The sequence below is a fragment of the Panthera pardus genome, unplaced genomic scaffold (assembly GCF_024362965.1).
Source record: "Panthera pardus isolate Hobbes unplaced genomic scaffold, ASM2436296v1 HiC_scaffold_24, whole genome shotgun sequence".
Taxonomy (NCBI): Eukaryota; Metazoa; Chordata; class Mammalia; order Carnivora; family Felidae; genus Panthera; species Panthera pardus.
In genome coordinates, this window is record NW_026526810.1 from 80513879 (window position 1) to 80539660 (window position 25782).

The following is a 25782-nucleotide window of genomic DNA, read 5'->3' on the forward strand; positions in this document are numbered from 1 at the left end:
TAGTATTTTCCTATTCCTGTTGTCCCATATCCGAATTTGAGAAGTAAATGCTTGGTCCATTTTCTTCTGGTTTATCCCTTTTCTTTTCCATCATAGTAGTGGTATCTTGATCTTTACTGATCTATGTGAAGTTGTGGTACTGTAGTTTGAAGGTTACTTTAATTAAAACTTATGGGTTGAAGGTAAATAGAATGAAAATAGCCACTTTTTAAGGATGGGACACTGATCTTCTCTACCTCTCTTTTGACATTTACGACTACCAATCACTTTGTTAACTTTTCGAGATGGAAGCTGCATTGTTGGTTATTGCATTCTAGGTGATCATTTTATCAAAGTAATAGAACTTTAAAAGGTTGGAATGATATATTGAGATTTTTTGTTTTTCCTTTTTTGGAATAACTGATTAATGTTGTTTTTTTCCTTTTCCCATTCTCTAAAGTTAAATGCATCTTTAAAAACCTTAGAAGGAGAAAGAAACCAAATTTACATTCAATTATCTGAAGCAGATAAGACAAAGGAAGAGCTTACAGGTAGGATATCTGTATACTTTTAAAGTCTTTCTAAATAAAGGTACTTTTGCAGAAAGGTACTATTAATTGAATCAGTTATGCAAAGGTCTAATTTGATTGCTTTTTTGACTTTTACTTTTATTTCTAATTTGTGAAAAATTAGTGCTAAGTTTTTTGTTGTTGGTAAAGTCCTATCAGTTTCTTCCATATCCATATGAAATAAAAATAATGAAATTATTTATTTTTTAAAGTTAATTTATTTATTTTGAGAGAGGGAGAGAATCCGAAGTAAGCTCCACAGTGTCAGTGTAGAGCCCAACTTGTGGCTCGACCCCACAAACCTGATCATGACCTGAGCCAAAACCAAAAGTCAGACGCTCAACTGACTGGGCCATCTAGGCACCCCTTTCCAATCTTAACTAATGAAATTATTTTAAAAAACATGTAAAACTCTACTTACCTTTGAATTTCAGTGTTGTATGTGTAACATGGTTTTAGATATTAAAAAGTAGTAAATTAAAACTATTAACTTTTATAAGATCATCCCTATGATCCAGTTTTACCAGATGATATTCAACAGTAATGTCTGTTACGTGACAGTTCTTGGCAATGGCTTAAAGCCTAGGTCGACAGATTTCTTCTGATGTAGATTTGAAAATTTCTGTGGAAAGACCAGGTGTGACATTAAAATCATTTAATGGTAGCATATTTATTTTAAGCTATCCTTTTGATATATACGTTTAATTAATAGATGAATAATTATATACCATTAGAATAAGTAGTATGCCATTACTAAAATTTTAATGTATGTTAGTATGATTTTGTGATTTTGAAACAGAGTAAGTTTTGTCTTGTATTAAGATTTGTGGTGGGGGTACCTGACTGGCTCAGTCAGTAAAGCATGCAACTCTTAACCTCAGGTTGAGTTCAAGCCCCACCTTAGGCATGGAGCCTACTTAAAAAAAAAAAAAAAAAAGATTTGTGGTGATGATTCATACACATGTTTTGGGAGATGGCATTTCAATTTTAGAGGAATTCAGAAGGTGGGGTTATGATGTTGGAAGAGAAATGAGGTTTTAAAAACAATTGATGGGGGTACCTGGGTGGCTCAGTCGGTTAAGCATCCAACTTTCACTCGGGTCATGATCTCGTGGTTCGTAGTTCAAGCCCCACATTGGGCTGTGTGCTGACAGTTCGGAGCCTGGAGCCTTCTTTGGATTCTGTGTCTCCCTCTTTCTCTCTGTCCCTCCCCTGCTTGCACTCTCTCTCTCTCTCTCCTTCAAAATAAATAAACATTAAAAAAAAATTTAACAAAAATAAAAAATAAAAACAATTGATGTACTAATTATATAGCATTCATTATTTAGAATTGTTATTTTTTGTTTTCCTAGATAGTTCTTTTAGGTGGGTTAGCAGTTAACAAGCTAAAACTGGTATTTTTCTCCCCAATCTTTTTTTTTAAGTTTATTTATTTATTTTGAGGTTGGGGAGGGGCAGGGAGAGAGAGAGAATCCCAAGCACCGAGCCCAATGTCGGGCTCAAACCCATGAACCACCAAATCATGATCTGAGCCAAAGTCTGACATTTAACTGAGCCATCCAGGTATCCCTCTCCAATCTTGATCTGGATTAAGCTAGCATGATTTTGTAGGATTTCTTATCAGAAGATCCAAATTACTGGCCTGACCTGTTACATATATCCAAATTTTGCTTAAAAGGAGGGCTGGCTAGAAGTTATTAACTAGTACACTTTTTATGAGATAAAAATAGGTGTTCATCATGTTTAAGTAGTTTCATAGGAAATGTTGAACTAAAATATTTCCCTTCAGAACTCTCATCTCCAAAACTTTCTTGAGAAATTTTACTATTTTTTGGTTTCCTAACTGAAAATTAAATGCTAAAAATAGAATATTGAAGGTTTTGGGAAATCTTGGAGTAAAAAAAAAAAAATCATAACAGTTTATATAGTTCTTTAAAATATTAAAAGCATTTAGGTGAACAAAATCCCTTATAAACTTTCTGTTGTTGGAAAGAATTTATGAATAATTTATTATTTTTTGGTAATTTTTATCTTTATAAAATGTGAATGTGCATCTAGAAATATTTACTCCTTTAATTATGATTTTTAAAAATTTTCTATAGAACGTATTAAAAGTCTCCAGACTGAACAAGCATGTTTGCAGTCAGAAAATACACAATTTGAAAACGAGAATCAAAAGCTTCAGCAGAAACTTAAAGTAATGACTGAACTGTATCAAGAAAATGAAATGACACTTCACAGGTAATAAAGATTTTGTTCATATCTCCACTGTATGGCAAGTAAAATAGTTTAATGCATATTCAGCTTATGTGATACTCAGAGCGCTCAATTTATGATTGGGTAATATTTCATCAGTTCATTTTTAAGAAGGTTACTTGATCTTGAAATACTTTTTATTCTGAATCTGACCATTTTTTACTACCTTCCCTACTAGACCCTGATCTAAACCATCATCAGTTAGTGCCTGGTTTATTGTCGTAGCCTCATAAATAGTCTCTTTCCACTCGACCTCCTGCATAGTTGTTTTCAGTGGCATGACCCTTCTGAAGCATAAAGTATGGGTGTTGTCACAGTGTTGTTTGCAAACTCCCAGGTGCCTTCATATCACAGTAAGAATTTAATCCAAAGCTTTTAGATGGCCTACAAGACTCTGTAAGATCTGACCTTTGTCTACCTCTTTTTTTTTTTTTTTTTTTTGTGCTGGTTATCTCTTTAATTTTAGCTTATTCATTTTAGTTTTCCTTCATTACCCTCCAGCCACACTGGTCTTGATGATCATTAGTATGCCAAGCGCATCTATACCTCAGGGCCTTTTGTACTTGCTCCTTTTCTTGGACTGGCATTCCCCTGTGTAAGGTTGAATCCTTCATTTCATTTGGATCTAGGTTCATATGTTGCTTCAGAGACTCCTTCCCTGGCTACCCTAACTAAGATAATACCTGGAATTCCCTTATCCCTTATCTTGTTTTATTTTTCTTCATAGCCCTTAAAGTCCTCTGATGATTTATTGGCCTCCCCCCCCCAACATTAAATGTCAACTCCGTAAGAGAATTACTTTATTCTCTTTTCTTCGGTATTTCCAGTGCCTAATATTATGTCTTGGGACATGGTAGTTATTCAATAAATGTTTGTTGAGTATATGAATAGATATGATTAGTACCTTTATATATTGGATTGAGAGATTTCTGTGCATGTGTGTACTGATCTCTAAATGCATAGATGCACAAACGACTGTTAAGATATCTATCTGGAGACTCCAGATTTTCAAATACTACTATAGGACATATTTTTCATCATAAAAGGAAATAAAATGTTCCTTGATTTAATTAATATAATTTCAAGCCCCTTTAATGAAAGTTATTACAGTTGATCTTCATCATGTATAGATTCTGTATTTGCAAATTCGCCTACTTGTGTAAACTTTGTATTTAAAAAAAATTTTTTTTTTTAACGTTTATTTATTTTTGAGACAGAGACAGAGCATGAACGGGGGGAGGGTCAGAGAGAGGGAGACACAGAATCTGAAACGGGCTCCAGGCTCTGAGCTGTCAGCACAGAGCCCGACGCGGGGCTCGAACTCACGGACCGCGGCATCATGACCTGAGCCGAAGTCGGCCACTTAACCGACTGAGCCACCCAGGCACCCCTGTATTTTTTTTTTTTTTTGAGAGAGCGAAAGCGTGCTTGTGTGCGTATCCATATGGCGGTTAGGCAGAGGGAGAGGGAAAGACTCTTAGGCAGGCTCCATGACCAGCGCAAAGCCTGAGTCACCACTCGATCTCTTGACCATGAGTGGAAATCATGAGTAGGACACTTAACTAAGCTACCCAGGTGCCCCATGAAAACTTATTTTTAATTTTTTAAAAAATTTATTATTGAGAGAGCGAGAGTGTGAGCAGAGGAGGGGCAGAGAGAGAGAGCGAGAGAGACACAGAATCTGAAGCAGGCTCTAGGCTATAAGCAGACAACAAATAGCCTGACGCGGGGCTCAAACTCATGAGCCATGAGATCATGACCTGAACCAATGAAAACTTATTTTTATCCTAAAACCAGTACTCAGGAGCTTTAGTGGTCATTCTCAGACATGCACAGAATAGCAAGAAATTTGAATCTCCCAGTGTGTATGTTCCCAGTCTTCCTTCTTATTTCAGCTCTCATTTTGTAAACAAGTGTCCTTTTCTGCACTATATGTAATGCCACATTTTTGTGCTTTTTGTTGGTGATTTATCTATTTTATTTTATTATTTTATTTATTATTATTTTTTTTGATTTAGCTGTTTTAAAATGATCCCCAGGTATCATGCTAAAATGCTGTTTAGTGTTCCTAAGTGCAAGAAGACTGTGGTGTGTCTTATAGAGACAGCACCTGTGTCAGAGAAACTATGTCCAGCCTGAGTTATAATGCTGTTGGCTGTGAGTTCATTAGTAATGAACCAACAATATATGTTAAATAAGGTATCTTTAAACTGAAAAACAGAACACAGGGTTACATGTTGGTGGGTTGATGAAAATGCTGTGAACAGAGCACCCAGAAACCTAACTCTGTTTCCTTTAAGAGCAATGGTTCAGCATTTGCTAATTTAGGATTTGGGATGACTTTATAGAACATAAGTAGTGGGAATGAGATTCTGTTTTATATATTTGGAAACTGGTAGAAAATACCAACATTCCATTGCCATCAGGATGATGGGGGATTTGTTAAGCTCTGTCATTGCCAGCCTGTATACTTAATTATTCTTTGGAATCCATTAAAAATCAAAAACTTGCTGTTCATCATGAACTTCTGGGCCAGTTGGGACTGCCCAGGATATGAAAGAAAAATAAACTTGACTAAATGGAAGAGCTATAGAGTGGATGACTCATGGCTTCTTTCAGTAAACTTAGGCATGCACCCTTTTTAGGGTAGGATGAAAGATATTATAAGTAAAATTTGGATACAAATGGGATTATTTTGAGGTGAAAGGAATACTTCTGAGTATACATTTTGAACAAAATAAAAATACATGGTTGATGATAGAATTCTGATGAGGAATATTTAAAATTTCAAAAAAAAAGGTGTTCTCTGTAGATATTCAAGAGCAAGGATGGGACACTGAATAGAATCCTGTCCCTGTATGTGTTGTTCACATTGTGATTTCATCAATTCATTAATGTGAAATATCTTCAATTTCCCAAAATACTGTGTCTTCCATTCTTACATTTAAATTAAAACATTTCATCACTCAAATATTGGAGAGAAGTGAAATAGTATAGCATACAAGTTTGATATGTTGCTTTAGATATGTGAAGTAAGATGTGATTATTTTTTGATCGTATCATCAGGCTTCTTTTATAATGCCATTTTCATCTTTAATGAATCTATCCAAATTCAAGGGGAGGTTCATAGACTTTACCTCTCTACAGCAGACAATTCTGGCCATTTTTTAAATCTAGGGTTTGTAAAAACACACTTCCTTCCATGTCCAAGCCCATCATACTTTGATGCTTTTTCTGAGGAGATGACTTATTTTCTTCTAACCCTATGAAACGATTGACCTAGGGAGTAATTTCTTAGCAATTGGTAATGTAGTTTATGGAATATAAAACATTTACTGCTACCCTATAGGATTTCTTCAATAGTTTGTCATGTTCTTCCCCAAAGTTCGTGAAGAAGGGGAGACATTCACATTTAGGACTCCATATGTGTTTTCCTGTGGTGTTCAGTATTTCTTGAGGGACCAGTGTTACTGATGATACCATGTGAAACACAGGGGTAATAGAGTATAATGGAGTTACTACTTGCTAGCTCTATGCCTAGGTTCACTTATTTAGTTTTTCTGTGTTTCCTTTCCCTTCTTAGAGAGCTGTTGTGATAATTACATAGGGTAATAATACATGTAAAAGTCTAAGAACAATTTCTGGCACATGCTAATGGCTCAGTAAGTTAGCTGTTTTTATTAAAAGAACTAAAAGTAGTAGATAGGACTACTAGTACTACTTTTATTTACTTTGGGTTCATTATAATTTTTTTTTTAAATGCGTGTAAACTGTCTTAGAAGCTTAATCACCGTGTTAACAACTTAACAACCAATTTAAAAATTATTGAAATTCAGTTTATTACTTGGTGACTTCTTGTCTAATAAATGTCACACTGCTTTATACAAGAAGGCTTGATAAATAATATATAGTCATGATAGTTTTTACTAATATTTACTTTTGATCTTATTTTCATGATAAAAGTCTTATAGAAAACTCTTGAATCTTTTGTGTTAGTAGTACTATATTAGACAAGGTGGTTTATAATTTGAGTTTGTAATATTAATTTCCACACCAGGAATATTTATGCAGCTACTTTTTTTTCTTGCATGTGATGTTTTTAGTGGTCTTATGCAAATTGTTTTATGAGAAGCACCAGTTGTGATATTATTAAAAATATATAATTGATTATCTTATGACATACAGTAAAAAACAAAACAAAACACTTTTTGTTTCAAGGAAATTAACAGTAGAGGAAAATTACCGATTAGAGAAAGAGGAGAAACTTTCCAAAGCAGATGAAAAGATCAGTCATGCAGCTGAAGAGCTGGAGACCTATAGGTATTGAATATTTTTTACTCTTTTCTTTTTCAGGCGGGGAGGGTATCCAAAAACCTAATACTAGAAAAAATAATAAGGTAGCTCCCCCAAATAAACCCAAGATATTTGTCATTATTTTTCATTTGTATATCTTGCTTTATTCTGCAATTATACAGAAAATATAAAAAGGAGAAATATTTCCCTTTCAGTGTACATGATTTTAAATCTCTCGCATTAAAATAGGGAAATCCTATTTTATGTTAATATCAAGAAATTTATGAATATCCATTAATTTCAAGGTCTTTCCTCTTTGGTTCTAATGGGGAAGAATATATACAATATTAATGAATCTGAGAAGTATGCTTCAAAGAGAAGAGTGAGCCACTTCTGAAGTATTGATAAGTCTAGTTTTTCCCTTGTTCATTTGTCATTAGTTCCGTGGAAATCATAGAAAACCTAGAGAAAATAAGGGGCAAGTTTTAGCAGTATCCCAAATAGTTGTGATATTTAATTTTAATTTAGGAAGAGTAAACTTGGATTTTGTCCAAAAGAAGGAATTATCTTATTAGTTGTATAAAGGTAGTAGGTAACATTTTATTTCACAGAGACTTTTAATTTCCTAGAGTTCTGTTAAGATTACAGACATCTGAATAATTCTTCCAAGTGCATGCTTCTTAGTAATAAAAACAAACCAATATACCATATAAATCTTGGCATAACCTTTGGTTTTAGGTAAACCCAAGTAGTAGTACTCTTAAAGCATAATTAATATTAAAATTATATTAGGAAAAAATATACTACTTTAGAACGTGTTAAAGGTGATTAGTGTGGAGTTCTGGAGTTATTTTTACATTAAACAAAACACTCTAGGTGTTTTAATTAATATTTTCAGTAGACATAGTGTGTTCTGTCATTTCTTAGTACATGTTAATAGTAGAATGATTATTCCTTGTAGAAAGCGAGCCAAAGATCTTGAAGAAGAATTGGAGAGAACCATTCATTCTTATCAAGGGCAGGTATATGTGTGTGTGTGTGTGTGTGTGTGTATGTGTGTGTGTGTGTGTGTGTGTGTGTGTGTGTGTATTAAACAATTCTGATTTGTTCGAATTGGTATTTCTGTTTTGATGCAAGAGTATAGTTACTTGATAGTTGTACCACGTCTCTTGAGGTTTTGCGTGTGGCTGTGGAACATTTATAGGGAGCCAAGTGTTCTGAAATAAAATACTTGTTTGTTTGTTTATTTACTTATTTATTTATTATTTAAAAAAAATTATTTTGGGGGAGAGTACAAGCAGGGGAGGGGTAAAGAGAGGGGGACAGAGGATCTGAGGTGGGCTCTGCGCTCACAGGCCAATAGAAGCGAGCCCAATGTGGGCTGAAACTTGCAAACTGTGAGATCATGACCTGAGCCAAAGTCGGATGCTCCACTGACCCAGCCACAAAGGTGCCCAAGAGTTTAAAATTGCCACGTTTTAAAATTGTTTAAAATTGGCATGTCTCCTGCTTCTTTGGGAATATGGATTAAGTAAATAAATAAACATATATCAGCACTGGAGTCTCGTATTTACTTGGACTAATTATCTCTTAGTCAGCAACTCATTGTAGTTGATTTTTGCATAAAACAAAAATATACTAGACAAAAATTGTCTTTACATTCAGTTTTTGTTTTAAAAATGTGATAGTCATGTGTATATGAAAATTGCTTTAAAAATGTTACTGACTTTCAGAGATGCTTGAGTTATTTTCGAGTTTATGAATTGTGTACTAAATCATAGTGGTAGTGTGAGATTTTTTTACCTAAGAAAATCAGTAGTATTTTAATGAATTTCTTTTTCAGATTATCTCCCATGAGAAAAAAGCACATGATAATTGGGTAAGTATTAAATTCTCTTTGTCAGATTGTTCTTTTTTCTAATTTAAATGAGCCGTTTAAAAGATACACTTTCACACCAAAAATTAAGGTAGTGTTAAATAAATTTCTTTTAATTTTGCTGGTAGTGAAATTATGTTTTTTATGAACTAAATACTTGGTTATAACAGTTATTCACAAAATCTGATTTTTCCTTCTCTGCTTTTATTTTGCAAGGAGCTTATACTCTTTTGGGGGAGGTGATGTAGTGTTTATGGGTTGTTTTGAGAGCATTGGATTGCCACTAATTTACTTGTGGACAACTTACTTAAAATTACTGGGCCTGTTTACTTGTCTGTAAAACAACAGATTGAACTAAGTGATATCGAAAGCCTCTTCTAGTTGTAAAAGCTTTACAATTCAGTTATCTGATTCTCAGTGTTGAATTACTTGATACACATCAAGAAAAAGATCATCATGAGAAGTGGCATGTCAGTGCTCCAGAAGAACTCTATGAGGAAATGATAAGGATGTGGCTTTTGACTAATTGTGAGAATGATCCATCTAATTTGTAGAACTGTTGTAATAGCTGGCCTTCAGAGGACTTGTCTTTAGGAGTCTTCAAGCAGAGACAGTTTGTGCAATGTGTGAACACATGGGGTCTGGAGTTACCCAGTTTTGGTTGTTATCCTGGTTCCAACACCTGTAACAACAACAATTGTTTCTTTACCTGTTTCTTTACCTATAAGGTAGACATATCAGTAGTACCTATTTTATAGAGTTATAGTGATGAATAAATAACTCATGTAAGCCTGTTAGGTGCCTGACACGTAGTAAGCACTCAGTGTATGTTAACTCTTACTAGACTCTTGTTACACTGAAGCTTGGGAGATATTTCTTAGTGGTGGATGTTTCTTGGAGTGGAGATTCCTGTATAGGTTGAGAAATTAGACATGTTGAATGTCAAAGCTTTTCCCGTTTCTCAGATTTTGTGTTGAGGGTTCAAGTGAAGATTTGTTAATGAATTAGACTGGGCTTGGAGATGAATTTAGTTTTTTTCATCATTCCCCACCACAGTCAGAATACTAAGATAAAGATTATTTTTTAATGACAGAAGAGACTCATAAATATGGAGAACAAACTGAGGGTTACTGGAGGGGTTGTGGGAGGGGGGATGGGCTAAATGGATAAGGGGCACTAAGGAATCTACTCCTGAAATCATTGTTGCTCTATATGCTAATTTGGATGTAAATTTAAAAAAATAAAAAATAAAATTAAAAAGAAAAAGATTATTTTTTCATGATGAGAGGAATTGATGTTTGCTAATCTCTTAATGCTCTAGGCACTGTACTTAAAGGCATTTTGTGTATATTACTCTTTGAATTCACCCAACAACTCTATAAAATAGATATTATAAGTTGAGTTTTACAGATGGGGAAATAGCCCAAAGTCACATGATCAAAGAATGAAGAATAGAGATTAAAATTCTGACTTTTTAGATTCTAAATCTGTGGCTTCTCTGTTATTATACATTGAATTTCTTGTTTAGTAAATGACCTAGACTTTATGTTAAAATATGCAAAAAATACCCTTAATGTCTTAAAATGAAGATTTTTTTAGATTTTATAAAAGTAATGTATACTCACTAAATAAAAAAAGTTCAGACTATTTACAAAGGATGTACCAAGAAGTAATCAGCAGTATCACTTTAATTTATTCTATACTTTAAGTATATTTAGACATAAATCATGTATGTTTTAAAAAATGAAATTATACTATATATTAGTGTTTTTATGTTCTTTCTTAATATATTATAGATATTTTTCTATGAATATTTTATAATTTATGTAAACCTCTCCCATTTGATAAATGTTTAGTTTGTTTCCACTTTTTTACTGTTATAAATAATTTTATAATTTTGGATGTTACTTTTTCCTTTGAGCATTTCTTTGCTCCATCCTATTAGAGTTAATGTTTTCTTCCTTTGAACTCATATAATACTTTGTTTTTATGTGTTCTGTGACAAGTACAATAGTTGTCCTTACCACAGATTTAAGCTTCTTAAGATAGGGGCTTAACACCTGCACTTAATAGAATGCTTTTTTGCATATTTTAAGTAATATCTGAATACAATGTGGTCATTCATTGAAATTATAGTTTTACCTAACCTTTGAAGTGTAAACTTTTTAAAAGCCTGTAATCATTTAGCATCTGTTTATTCTTATATATTTTTTGTAGATTTATCTTTAATATTGATAGCACTATAATCATACTAGGATTTACTTTTTTTGACTTAGTAACTTTGTATTGTTTTGTCTCCTATAATTAAGAGTAAATATGTAATACTATACTGTGTAGAAAACATTTAGAAGTAGTTTTGATTCTGTGTTGTTAAAACACATTGTTAAATGAATGAATTGATATTTTATTAACTAAGATTGTTATTGTGTAGTATTGTTTTTGTTAGTACAAAATTGATTATATCATTATATACTAGAAAATGATTTACATTGGAATCTTTTTGATAATGAATGCTAAAATATGGTTAAGCTAGGGTTTTGTTTTGTTTTGTTTTGTTTGTGTGTGTGTATTTAACATACTTTATTCTTTGGCCAGTTAAAGTCAATTCTAATGTGTAGTTCACAATTTTAAATGAATACTTTGATAGTACCGTTCTTTTAACCTGTAAAAAGTTATGGTTCTAGGTTGAGTTAATTTGCCTTTGTATAATAGATAAGTTTGCCCCAGTGCATTGCGTTAGTTTGTCCAGGTCTGATGCTGCATACACTGCTGCTGTTTAACTAGAGAGTGTACAGAATGACTGGGAAACATACAGTATTCCATACAAGTTTAATCTTTGCCCACAAACTATTTAGGAATATTGTATGTTCTTAATGTTTATTATAAGTGTAAGTTTTTTTCCCATAGCATACATACTCTGATTTTCTAATTTTTTTTTTTTAAGTTTATTTACTTGTTTTTGAGAGTGCTTGTGCATGGGCGGGAGAGGGGCAGAGAGAGAGGGAGAGAGAATCCTGAGTAGGTGTTGCGATGTCAGCACAGAGCCCAATGCAGGGTTGCATCTCACACACTGTGAGATCATGACCAGAGCCGAAATCAAGAGTCAGATGCTTAACCAACTGAGCCACCCAGGCACCCCAAATCTTTTATTAAATAAAAGTATTACTAAACCAATGTAAAAGCTTATGGGAATGGGAATATGATCTTAACAAACAGACTGCATGCTTTGGGTATATTCAGCGATTTAAAAAAATGGCCTGTACAGGCATGTTGTGAAACTGTTTTAGATCTTTATGGTTTCACAGAATTATAGTGATCTCTCTCCAGAGTTGGTTATCTGCTTTTATAGCCAGAGTACCTGTGCATAATGATTCTGAGTCTCCATTCCCATCACCCTAAGCTTGGGTCCTCTTACATTGCTTCTGTCATGTTATTTGGATATTGACAGCACCAAATAGTGCTAATTCTTGCCTTCACGTCTAGATAACCGCATTTATTGGCAAGTACATGATCAAACTCCAGCCTTAGACTCATGTCTTTTGGTTATAGGAAACTCATTTCCTTTAAAAAAAATTCTGTAAGTTAAAAATTTTTTACATTGAGTTTACTGAAATGCATTCTAATGTGTTGTGATATGTGTGAATGCTTATCTTCCGTTTTACATTTGTATAAGTGTTATTTTAAAAACGTATTTAAAAAAATGAAAATGTATTGTTTTCTTTAAGTTGGCAGCTCGGACTGCTGAAAGAAATCTTAATGATTTAAGGAAAGAAAATGCTCACAGTAGACAAAAGTAAGTATCTTAGTGGGAACACTTTAAGCTTTAGTTATTACTTTATTTTTAGTTGTATTTTATTTATTATATAATATTTTTGTAGGGACAAACAAACTTGCAGTGAATCCAACATACCTAGTGGTGAAATATTTATTAGTTTTATTATAAGGTACTAGATTTTTTGTTTGAAACATTTGTCTTAGGTTACTTTAAGAGAAGTAAATTGTTTACATGTTCTTCTGTAAAAAGCATAACTTAAAAAAATTTTTTTTCATGTGTATTTATTTGAGAGAGAGAGAGCGCATGTGAGCAGGGGCAGGCAGAGAGAGAGAGAGAGAGAGAGAGAGAGAGAGAAAGAATCCCAAGCAGCAGTGCAGAGCCCAACACCGTGCTCGATCTCACCAACTATGAGATCGTGACCTCAGCTGAAATCAGGAGTTGGCGGCTTAACCAACTGAGCCACCCAGGCACTGCCCCGCCACCCCAGTTTTTTTTTTTTTTTAAACTAGAGTAGGAAGAAGGCAATTACAAGGGATGGAAAGAGAAAAGATAGATCTCTGATGTGGTAATTCTCAGAGTACTGGCATCTTTTAGTAGATATGGGTAGAATCCATTTTTATTATTTCTTTCATTCTCTTGTTTTATTATATTGGGCGACATTGCCATGCAATAATAAAATGAAAGAATAAAAGCTTACAATGTATGATGGAAGGGAAGGATAAATGCTTTTCTAGGAGCAAACATCTCTTCCCAGGTGTTCTAATTTCTTGCCAGAATGTACCATTAACATTATTCCATGATTCCATTATTCTTTTTGCTTGTCTTTTCTACTTTGAAATTAAAACTGCATGATTAAATGTTCTGTGTCAGATCTTATGATCAAGAACTAGAAATAAGATTCTTTTAAAATGTCACAATTTTAAGATAAAAGGTTTAGGAATAAAATAGTAGGATGAGTTCACTGGATTCCTATTTTGTGTTGTGATTAGAATCATTTGGGTAACATTACAATGGAAAGCAGGTGAGATGCAGAGGTAGGAACCCTGTGTTTTAATCCTGTTACTTTAATTTTGAATAAATCATGTAAACTTTTAGCTCAGTTTCCTTACTTGTAAACTGATACATTAGAACTGGTTGACCTTGGAAAGCCCTGCTATTTCTAAAATTTGGATTCTGTGTAATAGTATTCACTGAAGTCTAGTTGTCTAGTTTTGAACACAGAACAAAACAAAGTGATTTCAAACCTCAATAAAATGTCACTATCACTAGGCAGAAAGAACCCTGTTACCTGTTATGGAAAGGTGTTTTGGTCAGAATATTTATTTATTTATTTATTTTGTTTTGTTTCTTAATTTTAATTACAGTGTAGTTAATACACAGTGTTATATTTCAGGTGTATGATTTAGTGATTCAACAATTCCATTTATTACTGGTCAGAATAATTTTAAAAGATTTGTTTCTTCTGTGTAAATATTGAGATAGTGAAGAGATCCTTGTACTTGGAAGAGGCATTTTTCTTGAAATGTGGGTGCTTTTCTTAGATGAGTAACTTAGAGATGTTTGTTCTTTATTTGCAGATTAACTGAAACAGAGTTTAAATTTGAACTTTTAGAAAAAGATCCTTATGCACTTGATGTTCCAAATACAGCATTTGGCAGAGGTAGTCTTTTTTTTTTTTTTAACCCTCATTTAAAATACATATATATATGTATATATTGCACATATCTTTTACATTAGTGTAAATTAATACTATTATTTATAAATATTTTAGATTTTGGAGCCAGGATTCTAATCTGAGTTCTATCATAATCTCCCAAGTTTCTGAGTTTTGTTACCCTGGAAATAATGTAAATAATTGCTGCCTTTATTTCTTAGTGGGCTTTTGTAAGATGATGTATATTTAGCACATTGAGCTCTTTGAAAAGCAAAGTGAAAGGCATGTGTAGTAAGGTACTCAATATTTCTTGGGAGAATGAGTAAGGAGTGCTTAAAGGGAATAACATTGTGACTGTTTATATATCCACTACTCATTGGGATTTGCTTGAATTATAAAAACAAGATTTAAAACAGATGTTTTTAATTATTTAAAAGTATCAATTAAGAAGGTGGGAAAACATTAATAATCTGAGATTTGATTGCTTTAATTACCTCCAAGAGAGGACCAGGTCTTTGGAAGATGTATTTAATATTTTTGTCTATTCATTAATGAGTTAGCATCTTTAATGATCTCATACTGTTCCAAGTAGTTTAAATTTTTCAAAATAATTTTTGGTTGAATTGGAATTAAGCATCTAAGGCAGGGAAAATAAACCTAACTTTATATAGGTGGAATCCCATTTTAATAACCATTTCAAAGTTATAAAAATCACTTTTGAGAGTCTAATTTCATTAAAATGAAAATCTGTTTTTACATTACAAAATAACAGGTTATTAATTCCAAATAGTAACAAAGGTTGGAGTGGGGGGCAATTATACAGAAGGAATTCTTGACTGAACGTAATGCAGAAGTCTCGTAAAGATTAAATAATGCTTTGATCGTTTGTTGTAATTGCATTTGACCGTTATATAAGCTACATAATAAAATTTAACATATTTAAAAAGTATTATTTTGGTGGTATTTAAGTTCGCTTTCTGATGTTGATTTTAGATCTTTGGAAGCATAATCATTACTTGGGAGTGGTGAAGTTTGTAAAATGATAGGGCTCCTGGTTATATGGTTTAGAAAGTGATTTATTTGATAAATAAGTATATGTAAACTGAATTTTCAGTGGTAATGAATCAAAAGTTGTTTCTGATGCTTCAGAGGATTTTGCATTTCTATTTTGAAAAATCTGAGCTTCACCCAAATAATTCATGGCTCAACATGGCCTAGCCTATCTGGCCCTAATTTCAACTGAGCCCTTCCATATTACAACTCTTATCAGCTGAAATGTCTGGAAGCATACTGCCATTAAAAGCAAAACCAAACAAACTTCATGGCCCCCAAATCCTCTCATAGTTCTAAAATATCACCAGTATCCTTTGCTTAATATTGTATGGTTACTTAAGTGTATTATTACCAAGAGAATAATATTTTTCTTGACTACAGTGTCCACTTGGTAGACAGACTTTAAACCACAGGGTTCCATATTTAATTCTATCCCGTATTAATAAAACCCAGAGCATGCTAAGTGTTTAGGATGTGGATTAAACTTAAATTGACAATAGGGTGACTTGATGGAAATTGTTGAAATGGGATTCTAATCTATAGTGTAGCTAACTGAAACTATGAATTTAAATATGCTGTTTTAATTATTCCAGAGCATTCCCCATATGGTCCCTCACCATTGGGTCGACCTTCATCTGAAACGAGAGCTTTTCTCTCCCCTCCAACTTTGTTGGAGGGTCCACTCAGACTCTCACCTTTGCTTCCAGGGGGAGGAGGAAGAGGTATATTGTTTAAACATCTTTATTACTCTAGATTTCTTCCTTACTTTATATTTTCATCTCAACTTATCTTTAAAATGATCTTTAAAATAAATCTTTGGAAAATACAGGCATTCCTTGCACTTATTGTGGGTTATTTTTGTTTGGAAAAGGAGCTCTATGACATGTAATTTTAATATATTTTTCTCTTAGAAACAGGTATAGTAGGTTATGTTTTGGTCAAGCCCTTAATCTTTTTAGATCATTTGACTTCTTAAAAACTATATATTATACTACATAATGCAACACTTTATAAAGAATACATGAAATATGATAACAATATAACCTAGCATAAAATTGTATTTTAACAAAACATTATTAAAATGTAGAATTTCTAAAATCTTTTTTTACTTCATTATCATGATCTTTTTATTTTAGAAAATCAGAAAGTAAAAGAAAGAACCTTCTTTTTAGAGTGGAGTAATACAGAAGTACTATCTTGAGTACTTCTCAAGAAGAGTTTTGATGGGAGCCTTAAGGGAGACGGAAATGATTTGTTTAATACTTTGAGAAACTGACCCAAGATTGCTTTGTTACCCTGTATGGGGTTTTGCAAATTTTAACAGCTACTTCAAGCCTATGCATTAGCTCTTGGTCTTTCTCCATTTACTTCATCAGCGCTCATCCTGGCGTTACCTGTGTGCCTGGAGTTTTCCTGTTTTGATTTCTCACCTCACTTTGTCAAGTTGCTTTAAAATTTTCCCTTGAATTGTGGCAAAATTAAAAGGTAAACAGTGCTGTTCATTCCCAAGTCAAAAGTCTTAGGTTTTTAGCCCCAAATCTGTGTTGTATAAGAGCTAATAACATTCTTCATGAGTGTTGTGTCTCTATTCCCCCCTTTTTATCAGTGAATCTAGCATGTTGAGTCTGAGGTAGGAACAGAAAGTAATGAGACTAAATAAAAACACCAAACTAAATCCAACTTCTCACAGCTCATATACTCAAATGGATACTACTTACCAAAAATAGTCTCTCAGGGATGCTGTCCTGTTCTGTTGAAACTGCCATTATTTTAAATATTTTTGGAGCTCTTTCTTTGGGATTCCCTTCAAAGAATGAGAAAATAAAATTTCTGTGGGTTATGGGATATTCTCCCTTTACCCATTTCCTATTTACGTCTTTGTATCCTCAGTTTGGTATACTTCCCATTGGTCCCTCCCACTTCCCAGTCCCACTGCTGATTGGACCCACAGCCTGGGGATATTTCAGAGAGAACTTTTGCTTGTGTTGGCTTTGAACTGAAAACTCCTAGGGAAAGAGTGAGTTGCAGACTGACACTTGGAGCCCTGGGAGACCTTTCCTTTGAGCATTTGAGGAAGGAGACTAATTTTGAAATTCACATGTGTGCCCTCAAATCCATTTTCCCCCTGTTTTTTTGACCTATATTAAGAAATATATTTTATATCATGTCACATTACATGCCAACATAAATGTAATAGAAGCCATTTACATGAAGTAGTACTACCCTTACAATTTTTGATGCTTTCTGGTATTTTGTGTTCATTTCTGTTCCATTTCATTTAAAAAAGTTGCTCATTAAGACTAATTTCATGCACCATGATGGTTTGCAGCCAGCAATCTGAAAAACAGTTCCCTAGAAATAAAGGTATAATTGGCTAAATTGCAAATGTGAATCACTAGAAGTTGAATGACATAAGTCAAGGATTGCTTGTAGTCAATTGGATATTTGTAATAAGTAAGAATTACCTTTGATTTCTCCTCTCCTATTTAAATTACTTTCCTCTCCTTTTTATTACTGTTGAGAAATGATGTGTTTAGATTATTTGCAAGGGTGTTTTACTGTTTGTTAGAAGAGCTACAGAAGTTTTAGGTAAGTTATTAGTAGGTCTTAAAAGAGTTGCTTTGGAGTAAAAGTTACTATGACTCACTGAAGAAGGGTGAATAGTGCCCTTTTCCTTCCTTTTATTATCTTTTTAAATTTGAAAGTTTGAATGAGATATATGTTTGAATCAGATGGAACATAAGGAAAATAATTTTTTAGAGTAAATTTCATGTAACTTTTAGTCTGAATGAAAATTTTAACCTTTAGCATTTTTAAGTTTGTAATTTTTTCCCTGGTAGTCGGTTGGTTGGCCTGTATTTTGGTCTTCTGAAAGGAAGCAATCAAGAGAAGGTCTTTGAATGTCTTCTTTAAAGATCTGTGCTTCACACTAGATGAACTCAGCCTAATTGATGCACATTTTTTTTCCAGTTTAATTTTCTGCTTTCCTAGCCTTTTTCTTCTAATGACCTTATTAGAAGGATGAACAAGCTGGAAAGAAAGATTTGGGGAATATACAACTATGAGGAAAAGAGATAGCTGACTTACTTTCAGAATATAAAAGTCAGTTTACCTCCTGACTGTACAAAAGAGAGCAGATAAATTTTTTTTTAAAGATTATTATGTATTTTTTAAAAAAGATTCTTATATTGATTTGTACAAGTTACCAAGAAAAGTTGAATTAGTTTTAGTCTCTTAAAGGTGTACTGAACTGTGGAGACATTTTAGAAAGATTTCTATTAAATTTTTAAAAAAAAATCTATTCCTTAGAAGGTTAAAAAGAAAAAAGCTTTTGTTTTCTGGGCAATATAGTTTTGAGAAGACCGCATTCCCCCCTCAGTGACAGATAAATGAAGTACTAACATATTTTGTTATTTAATGTTAAAAAAATTTTTGTATTTGTTTTTTCCATTTTAATTGAATATGTGATATTAATTGAGGTACTGTGTTTTTTGTGGTCATAAGAAGGGAACTTTATAATGATGGTCTTTCTTTATAAATATAAGCATGCCAGATTTCCTTACCCAAATGAGTGTTACCTTGTTCAAAGTATCTATTCCAACAGTGCTGTTGTTTTTGAAACTTTTGTTTTAGACTTGCCTTCAGAGTTGTGAGCTCTTTTTTAAGGTGAATTTGATATTCAGAAATTGCTAAAAGCCCTTTAAAGCCAAATTTATCTGGTGGGTATAAAGTTTGTAATCAGACTGGTTAAAATCATTTTCGGACAGAAGTAGAATCCTGTTTCAGCATTGAGATGCGATTTCTTGAGTGTCTCTTAAGTTAATCCAAGTACATTTCTAAAAGAGTTGTTCTAAAAATACTTTGAATAGTTGTGGAATTATTGAAATAGGTATATAACCTCTAAGATGACTGTGTTAAAAGAATCATGCTCTTTTTGACTATTGGCATATTAGTGTAAGCAACAAAAACCTCATAATTATTTTATTCCATCTGATATAGAGGTCTTTACTTTGTAATTCACTTCATACTTTTATTTTTCAGAGTTAGTATTTATAATTTATAATTTAGCCACTGATTTTCTATGTAAATGATGATGGTGGTAACATTTATAAATGACTTTTGTAGGCAATTATTTGTTTATACACATGGCAAGGTTATTTTTTCTTCATTGTCCTAGGCTTTGGTAGGATGGAATTACAGTCTAATATGTCTTAGGGAAACTTCGTTGGAATCTGATTGTTTTCACTTTTTAAAAGCTGCCTGGATTTCATTTGATGATAGGTCTTATAATACTTTTTTAGATAAAACAGAATTGTAATTTTTTCTTTAATTAGGCTCAAGAGGCCCAGGGAATCCTCTGGACCATCAGAATACCAATGAAAGAGGAGAATCAAGCTGTGATAGGTTAACTGATGCCCATAGAGCACCTTCTGACACTGGGTCCCTTTCACCTCCATGGGAGCAGGATCGTAGGATGATGATCCCTCCATCAGGTATGGAGAGAGTGTAATTATTTATATTTCAAAGGTAAGCAGTATATGAAACACAGAAGAATGGAAGAAAAGAGGAGTACATGTATGTCCTGTTTTAAGAAAAACTGATACATATTGGAAAACAATAACAACACAAATTTCTAACCATAATAATTAGGGGTAGTTGTTCATGTTACAGAAAGCTGCTTTGTTTCCCTCCCAACCCTCTCATGGAATATCTTTATTATTTTTATTGCTCATAGAAGTAATACATGTTTATTTTAGAAAGTCCAAACAATGAAGAAATGTGTAATTAGGAAAGTGAAAAAAATCTCCCTCATCATCTTAGCATGCTTTTCCAGGTATTTAGTTTTATATATTTTAGGGATTTTTTTTTTTTTTTTTTGGTATATGTTCATAAACATAAATAGAAAAATTCCCTCATCACTTCTGTGCAATTACACTATTCACCTTCTTGTAATTGTCTTTCTTCATTAAACAGTATACCTTAGATTAACTGCTAAAATAAATATATTTACTGGAAGAGTCACAGCAGAATATCCTGAAGGAAGGCAATAACTGCTATTCTTTTAATAGCTCTTACTCTCCCAACGAATGTATTTAAAATTTTTTAGTTTGCTAAACTTTTATGCGGTGTTTCAGGGACACCTCTTATGTGAAGTGAGCTATGCCTGCTTTGTATAAATTAAAAAAAACATACTACTTCAGATTCCTTCCTGAGGAGTTGGAGAGAGTAAGAATATCATGGTAAAATAACTTTAATTCCAAGAATCAGCTCTTGCTGTAGTAGTAGTGTGTATATGTTCTAAGAAATGGTGGCTCCCACGGAGCCTGAGTGGCTCAGTTGATTGGGTGTCTGATTCTTGATTTAGGCTCGGGTCATGATCCCAGGGTTGTAGGATCAAGCCCCATGTCAGGCTCTGCTCTGAGTGTGGAACCTGCTTAAGACTCTCTCTCTCTCTCTCTCTCTCTCTCTCTCTCTCTCTTCTCTTTCTCTCTCTCCCTCTACCTCTTTCCCCTGCTTGCACGCTCTGTCTCTCAAAAAAAAAAGAATCTTTTAGGGGAGTGGCATAGAACATCTTTCAAAGATTATTTCTTGACTTTAACATTCACTAAAAAGTTTTGCTATGATAAAAATAAAGATAATAAACTACAGCCCCTTTCTCTAAGAACTTGATTGCAAGATTTTGGTGGATTATCATATCGCTACATCTGTATAGAGAACTTTCCTTTGAGAATTTACAAGCTATTAATACCAAGAATCCCTGTCACATGCGCTAACTCTCCAAGTAAAATCTGGTGTAGTCGTTTTCAAAGTTGGCTTACCTTCCAGAAGTAGCCTAAGAAACTTCAGGGAAAATGCAGATATATCTGGGTCCCCCTTCAGATCAGACCTTTGGAACATGAACTTCAGAGGTAAGGCCTATATTTCTAAAATACTCCCTTGGAGGTTCTGAGGAATAGCTAAATCTAAAAAACCACTAATCCATATAAAACCATTGCCCTTATTATATGGAAAGAGCATGCAGTCCTCCAAGAGATTAGTTGGCAGTCTTAGGTTAAAGTACCTAGGTAGATAGCTGAGACTAGAACTCAGTATTGACTTTGTTATTGTTCATTCATAAAATCAGAAAATTTTTTACATGTCCTTTAAAAATTGCCTGAAGCCTGTAATTTTAGACTTTTGGTATTATCTCATAGATCCCTAAGTCTCTTTTAATTTTGTTTCCAGTTTTTTTTTCTCTTCTTTTGAAAGTTGAATAATTTCTATTGATCTGTCTTTAAGTTTACTGACTCTTCTTTCTGTCATCTCCATTCTATTAATATTTTTTAATTAAAAAAATTTATTTATTTTTATTTTGCTATTAATATATATTAAACCTATCCAGGAAAAGTTTTACTTTATTTTATTTTATTTAAAACATTTTTTTAATGTTTATTTCTGAGAGAGAGCGAGCGCGCGCGAGAGAGTGTGAGCGGGGGAGGGGCAGAGAGAGAGGGAGACACAGAATCCGAAGCCGGCTCCAGGCTCTGAGCTGTCAGCACAGAGCTTGACGCAGGGCTCGAATTCATGAACTGTGAGATCATGACCTGAGCCGATGTTGGAGGCTTAACCGACTGAGCCATCCAAATGCCCTGTGGAAAAGTTTTATTTTAGATATTGTATTTTTCAGTTTTAGAATTTTCATTTTTTTAATACTTTTACTGTCTGCTGAGATTTCTTATCTTTTTATTCATTGTAAGCATTTTTTAAATGTCATGAGCATAATTTTATAGTAGCTGCTTTGAAGACAAATGATCATTCTGACATGAGGGTCATCTTTTTAGTTTAAAAAACACTCATCTTAAAAAATGGCAACTGGAATAACTGAATTTCTGAGGAATATAGATTCTGTAGTTATCTGATATTTTCTATAATGTAGTCCTATGAAGCATGCTTTGTAAATTTCATATATTTCCTTAACATGTTAGAACTTGGCAAGAATTAAAAAAATTTTTTTTGATTTAAGACAAGTAAGCAGAAATATATAAGATTCTATAATTCTAAGGAATCATTTGTTTTTGTACTGTTAAATACTTTGAAGAGGGGATATAGGGAGCAAATAGAAACAAAAAAAAACGACTTAAGCCCTAACGTATTACTAATTACATTGATTGTAAATTGTCTAACATCAGCAGTTAAAAGACAAATTGGTAGAATGAATTAAAAAACAAACCATGACTCAACTATTTGCTGAGTACAAAACTCATTCAAATATAGTAGTATAAGTAGATAGGTTGAAAGTAAAAGGATGGGAAAAGGTAATACTATGCAAATATTAATCAGAAGACAGCAGGAATGGTTATTATTATCATCAGATAAAGTAAACTTAAAAGCAAAGAAAATTACCAGAGACAGAAAAACATCACATAATGATAAAAAGCATCAAGAAGACATAGCAAATGCAAATTTCTGTATAGCAAGCAAGAGAGCTACAAAATATGTGAAGTAAAAAGTGATAGAACTGAAAGGAGAAACGTAAATGTACCATTATAGTTGAAGGCTTCAGTATCTCTCTTTACAGTTGGTAGAACAACTAGACAATTTGGCAAGGATATACAAGAACTGAATAATACTGTTAACCAATAGGATCTAATCTACATTTATAGAATACACCACCCAATAGCAGCAGAATATACATGCTTTCCAAGCCCCAAAGGAACATTTCCTAAGATAAATCATATCCTGGGCCATGAAACAAACAAATTGAAAATAATTGAAATTATATACAGTATTCTGTGTTTACAGTGGAATCAAACTAGAAATAACTATTGATGCATGAACAATTTGGATAAATTTCAAGGGCACTATGTTGAATGAAGACAATCTCTGGAGGTCAGCTACTGTATAATTACATATATATCACATTTTCGAACTGACAAAATGATAGAAATGGAAAACAGATTAGGGGTTTGCCATGGGTTAGAGATAGTAAGGGAAGGTGTGTGGATGAGACTATAAAGGGTAGCATGAGGGAGACCTTTCTGGTGATGGAATAGTTCAGTATCTTGAGTGTGGTGGTGATGACACACATGTACACATGTGATAAGTTGGCATGAACTATATACTTGCATTGTATTAGTGTTAGTTTCCTGGTTATTATATTGCACACTAGTTACGGAAGATTGGGGGAAATGGGCTAAAGGGTGTGTAGGACTTCTCTGTATTATTATTTTTTTTTCCCTCTGTATTATTTTTGCAGCTTTCTGGGAATCCTTATTTTAAAATCAAAAGTAGGGGCGCCTGGGTGGCGCAGTCGGTTAAGCGTCCGACTTCAGCCAGGTCACGATCTCGCGGTCTGTGAGTTCGAGCCCCGCGTCAGGCTCTGGGCTGATGGCTCGGAGCCTGGAGCCTGTTTCCGATTCTGTGTCTCCCTCTCTCTCTGTCCCTCCCCTGTTCATGCTCTGTCTCTCTCTGTCCCAAAAATAAATAAATAAACGTTGAAAAAAAAAATTAAAATCAAAAGTAAAAATGAAATCCTTTTTATTGGATACAGTACATATACAGGAAGTGCAAGTATTCTTTAGCATATAACTTGGTGGTCTTTTCATAATTTGAGCACATTTGTATAACTAGCATTCAGATCAAGGCTGTTTTCAGTTCATTTTTCTTCATCTTAGGAACTTAGAAATCTTTTCAATTTTGCAGGAAAAAAATGTTATTGATGGATAATATAAATAAGTTAACATTCACATATCATATAATAATTCGATTAGAGTTTTAACAAGAATATGTTCTAAAGAACTCACCCATTACAAGTTCATTTTTTTTTTTTTTTTTTTAAAGTTTATTTATTTTGAGAGAGGGACAGAGAAAGAGCAAGAGAGTGCAGGAGCAGGAGAGGGGCAGAGAGAGAGGGAGAGAGAGAATCCCAAGCAGGCTCCACACTCTACTTGTGGGGCCTGTTCCAGGACCTGATGCAGGACTGGTGGTGGGGCTGGAGGCGGGCTTGACACAGGGCTTGACATGGGGCTTGGTCTCACGAACCATGAGATCATAACCTAAGCCGAAATCAAGAGTTGGATTGGATGCTTAACTGACTGAGCCACTCAGGTACCCCTGTAAGTTCTTAATAAATAAGAATTTATGCAACAGAAATTTAACCAACGTGACTTACTTGACTCAGTGCTTTGCTCCATAAGAAATGGAGCTTCATTCTTTGAGTCTCTCATTCTTGTTGCTGAAGTACAGGAGTAGAAAAGCAAAAACATTCTTTTTTAAATCTCTCTGAGTCAGAACAGCTAACATTTGATTGACCAAAGCAAGTCACATGACATAATTTAGAATCAGTGGGCAGGAAATATATTCTGCCTCTTGAAGACAAAGGTATAAGGATGGTGAAGAATTGAGATCATGAATGCAGTATATCAGAGGGATTATACTTTTACAATGTGTTTTCACTTGTATAACTATATGTAAAAAATGTATTTGTATACTATAATATCTTAGATTTTAAAATTACTCTTTAAAATTTTTTTAAAATGTTTATTTTTGAGAGAGAGAGAAAGCAGAGTGTGAGCAGGGGCAGGAGGGGCAGAGAGAGAGACATAGGGAGACATAGAACTCGAAGCAGGCTTCAGGCTCTGAGCTGTCAGCACAGAGCCCGACCTGGGGCTCAAACTCACAAACTGTGAGATCATGACCTGAGCTGAAGTCGGACGCTTAACCGACTGAGCCACCCAGGTGCCCCTAAAATTACTCTTTAGAAGAAAGAAGTAATGTATTTTTTTGGTTAGTTTTTCTAAATGGTTCCTAAGTAATTGCCTTGCTTTCTTTGCACTTGTTCTTTTTTTTTTTTTTTTTTTTTTTTTTTTTTTTTTTTTTTACAAAACAAAGAGTAATAATTTAAGTGAGTTTTTAGAAAATCTTAAAATACTGTCTTTTAACTAACATTTAGCATTTACCATTATGTTTTAAGAGTCATGAATCTTAAAATATTCTTGTATCTTATATAAATTATGATTAGTGACATGTTTCAACAGTATTAGTAGCAAATAATTCAAATAAGAAAACTAATGCTGCTAGACTTTAAATGATACCTTTTTGACCATGAAGGAACAAATCTGCAGAAACCTTGGCTTTTAGCCTTTTAAATAATTCTTGCGAATTATACCACAAAGAAGTTACAGTTAATTTCTACTGCAGGTATTAATCAGAGTAATGATTTGTCATACATAAATGAATCTAGTAAGAATCCAACAAGAAAGGTATTACTTATGTCTAAGTTCATATAAATATTTTTGGTAGTATTTTAGCTGAGAAAAAAGTAAGAAAACCACAGATACTTTAATGA

The 25782-nt window shown here is 33.4% G+C and overlaps 1 protein-coding gene across 1 annotated transcript in view; it reads left to right on the forward strand.

Annotated features, from left to right (window-relative positions):
• MIA2 (MIA SH3 domain ER export factor 2) overlaps window positions 1–25782 on the forward strand; it is a 108201-nt gene that overhangs the window by 68221 nt on the left and 14198 nt on the right. Inside the window, 9 exon segments of the mRNA XM_019426083.2 lie at window positions 440–530; window positions 2651–2789; window positions 7023–7124; window positions 8059–8119; window positions 8941–8976; window positions 12699–12766; window positions 14326–14408; window positions 16049–16177; window positions 19790–19948. Coding sequence (XP_019281628.2) covers window positions 440–530; window positions 2651–2789; window positions 7023–7124; window positions 8059–8119; window positions 8941–8976; window positions 12699–12766; window positions 14326–14408; window positions 16049–16177; window positions 19790–19948 — 868 coding nt within the window.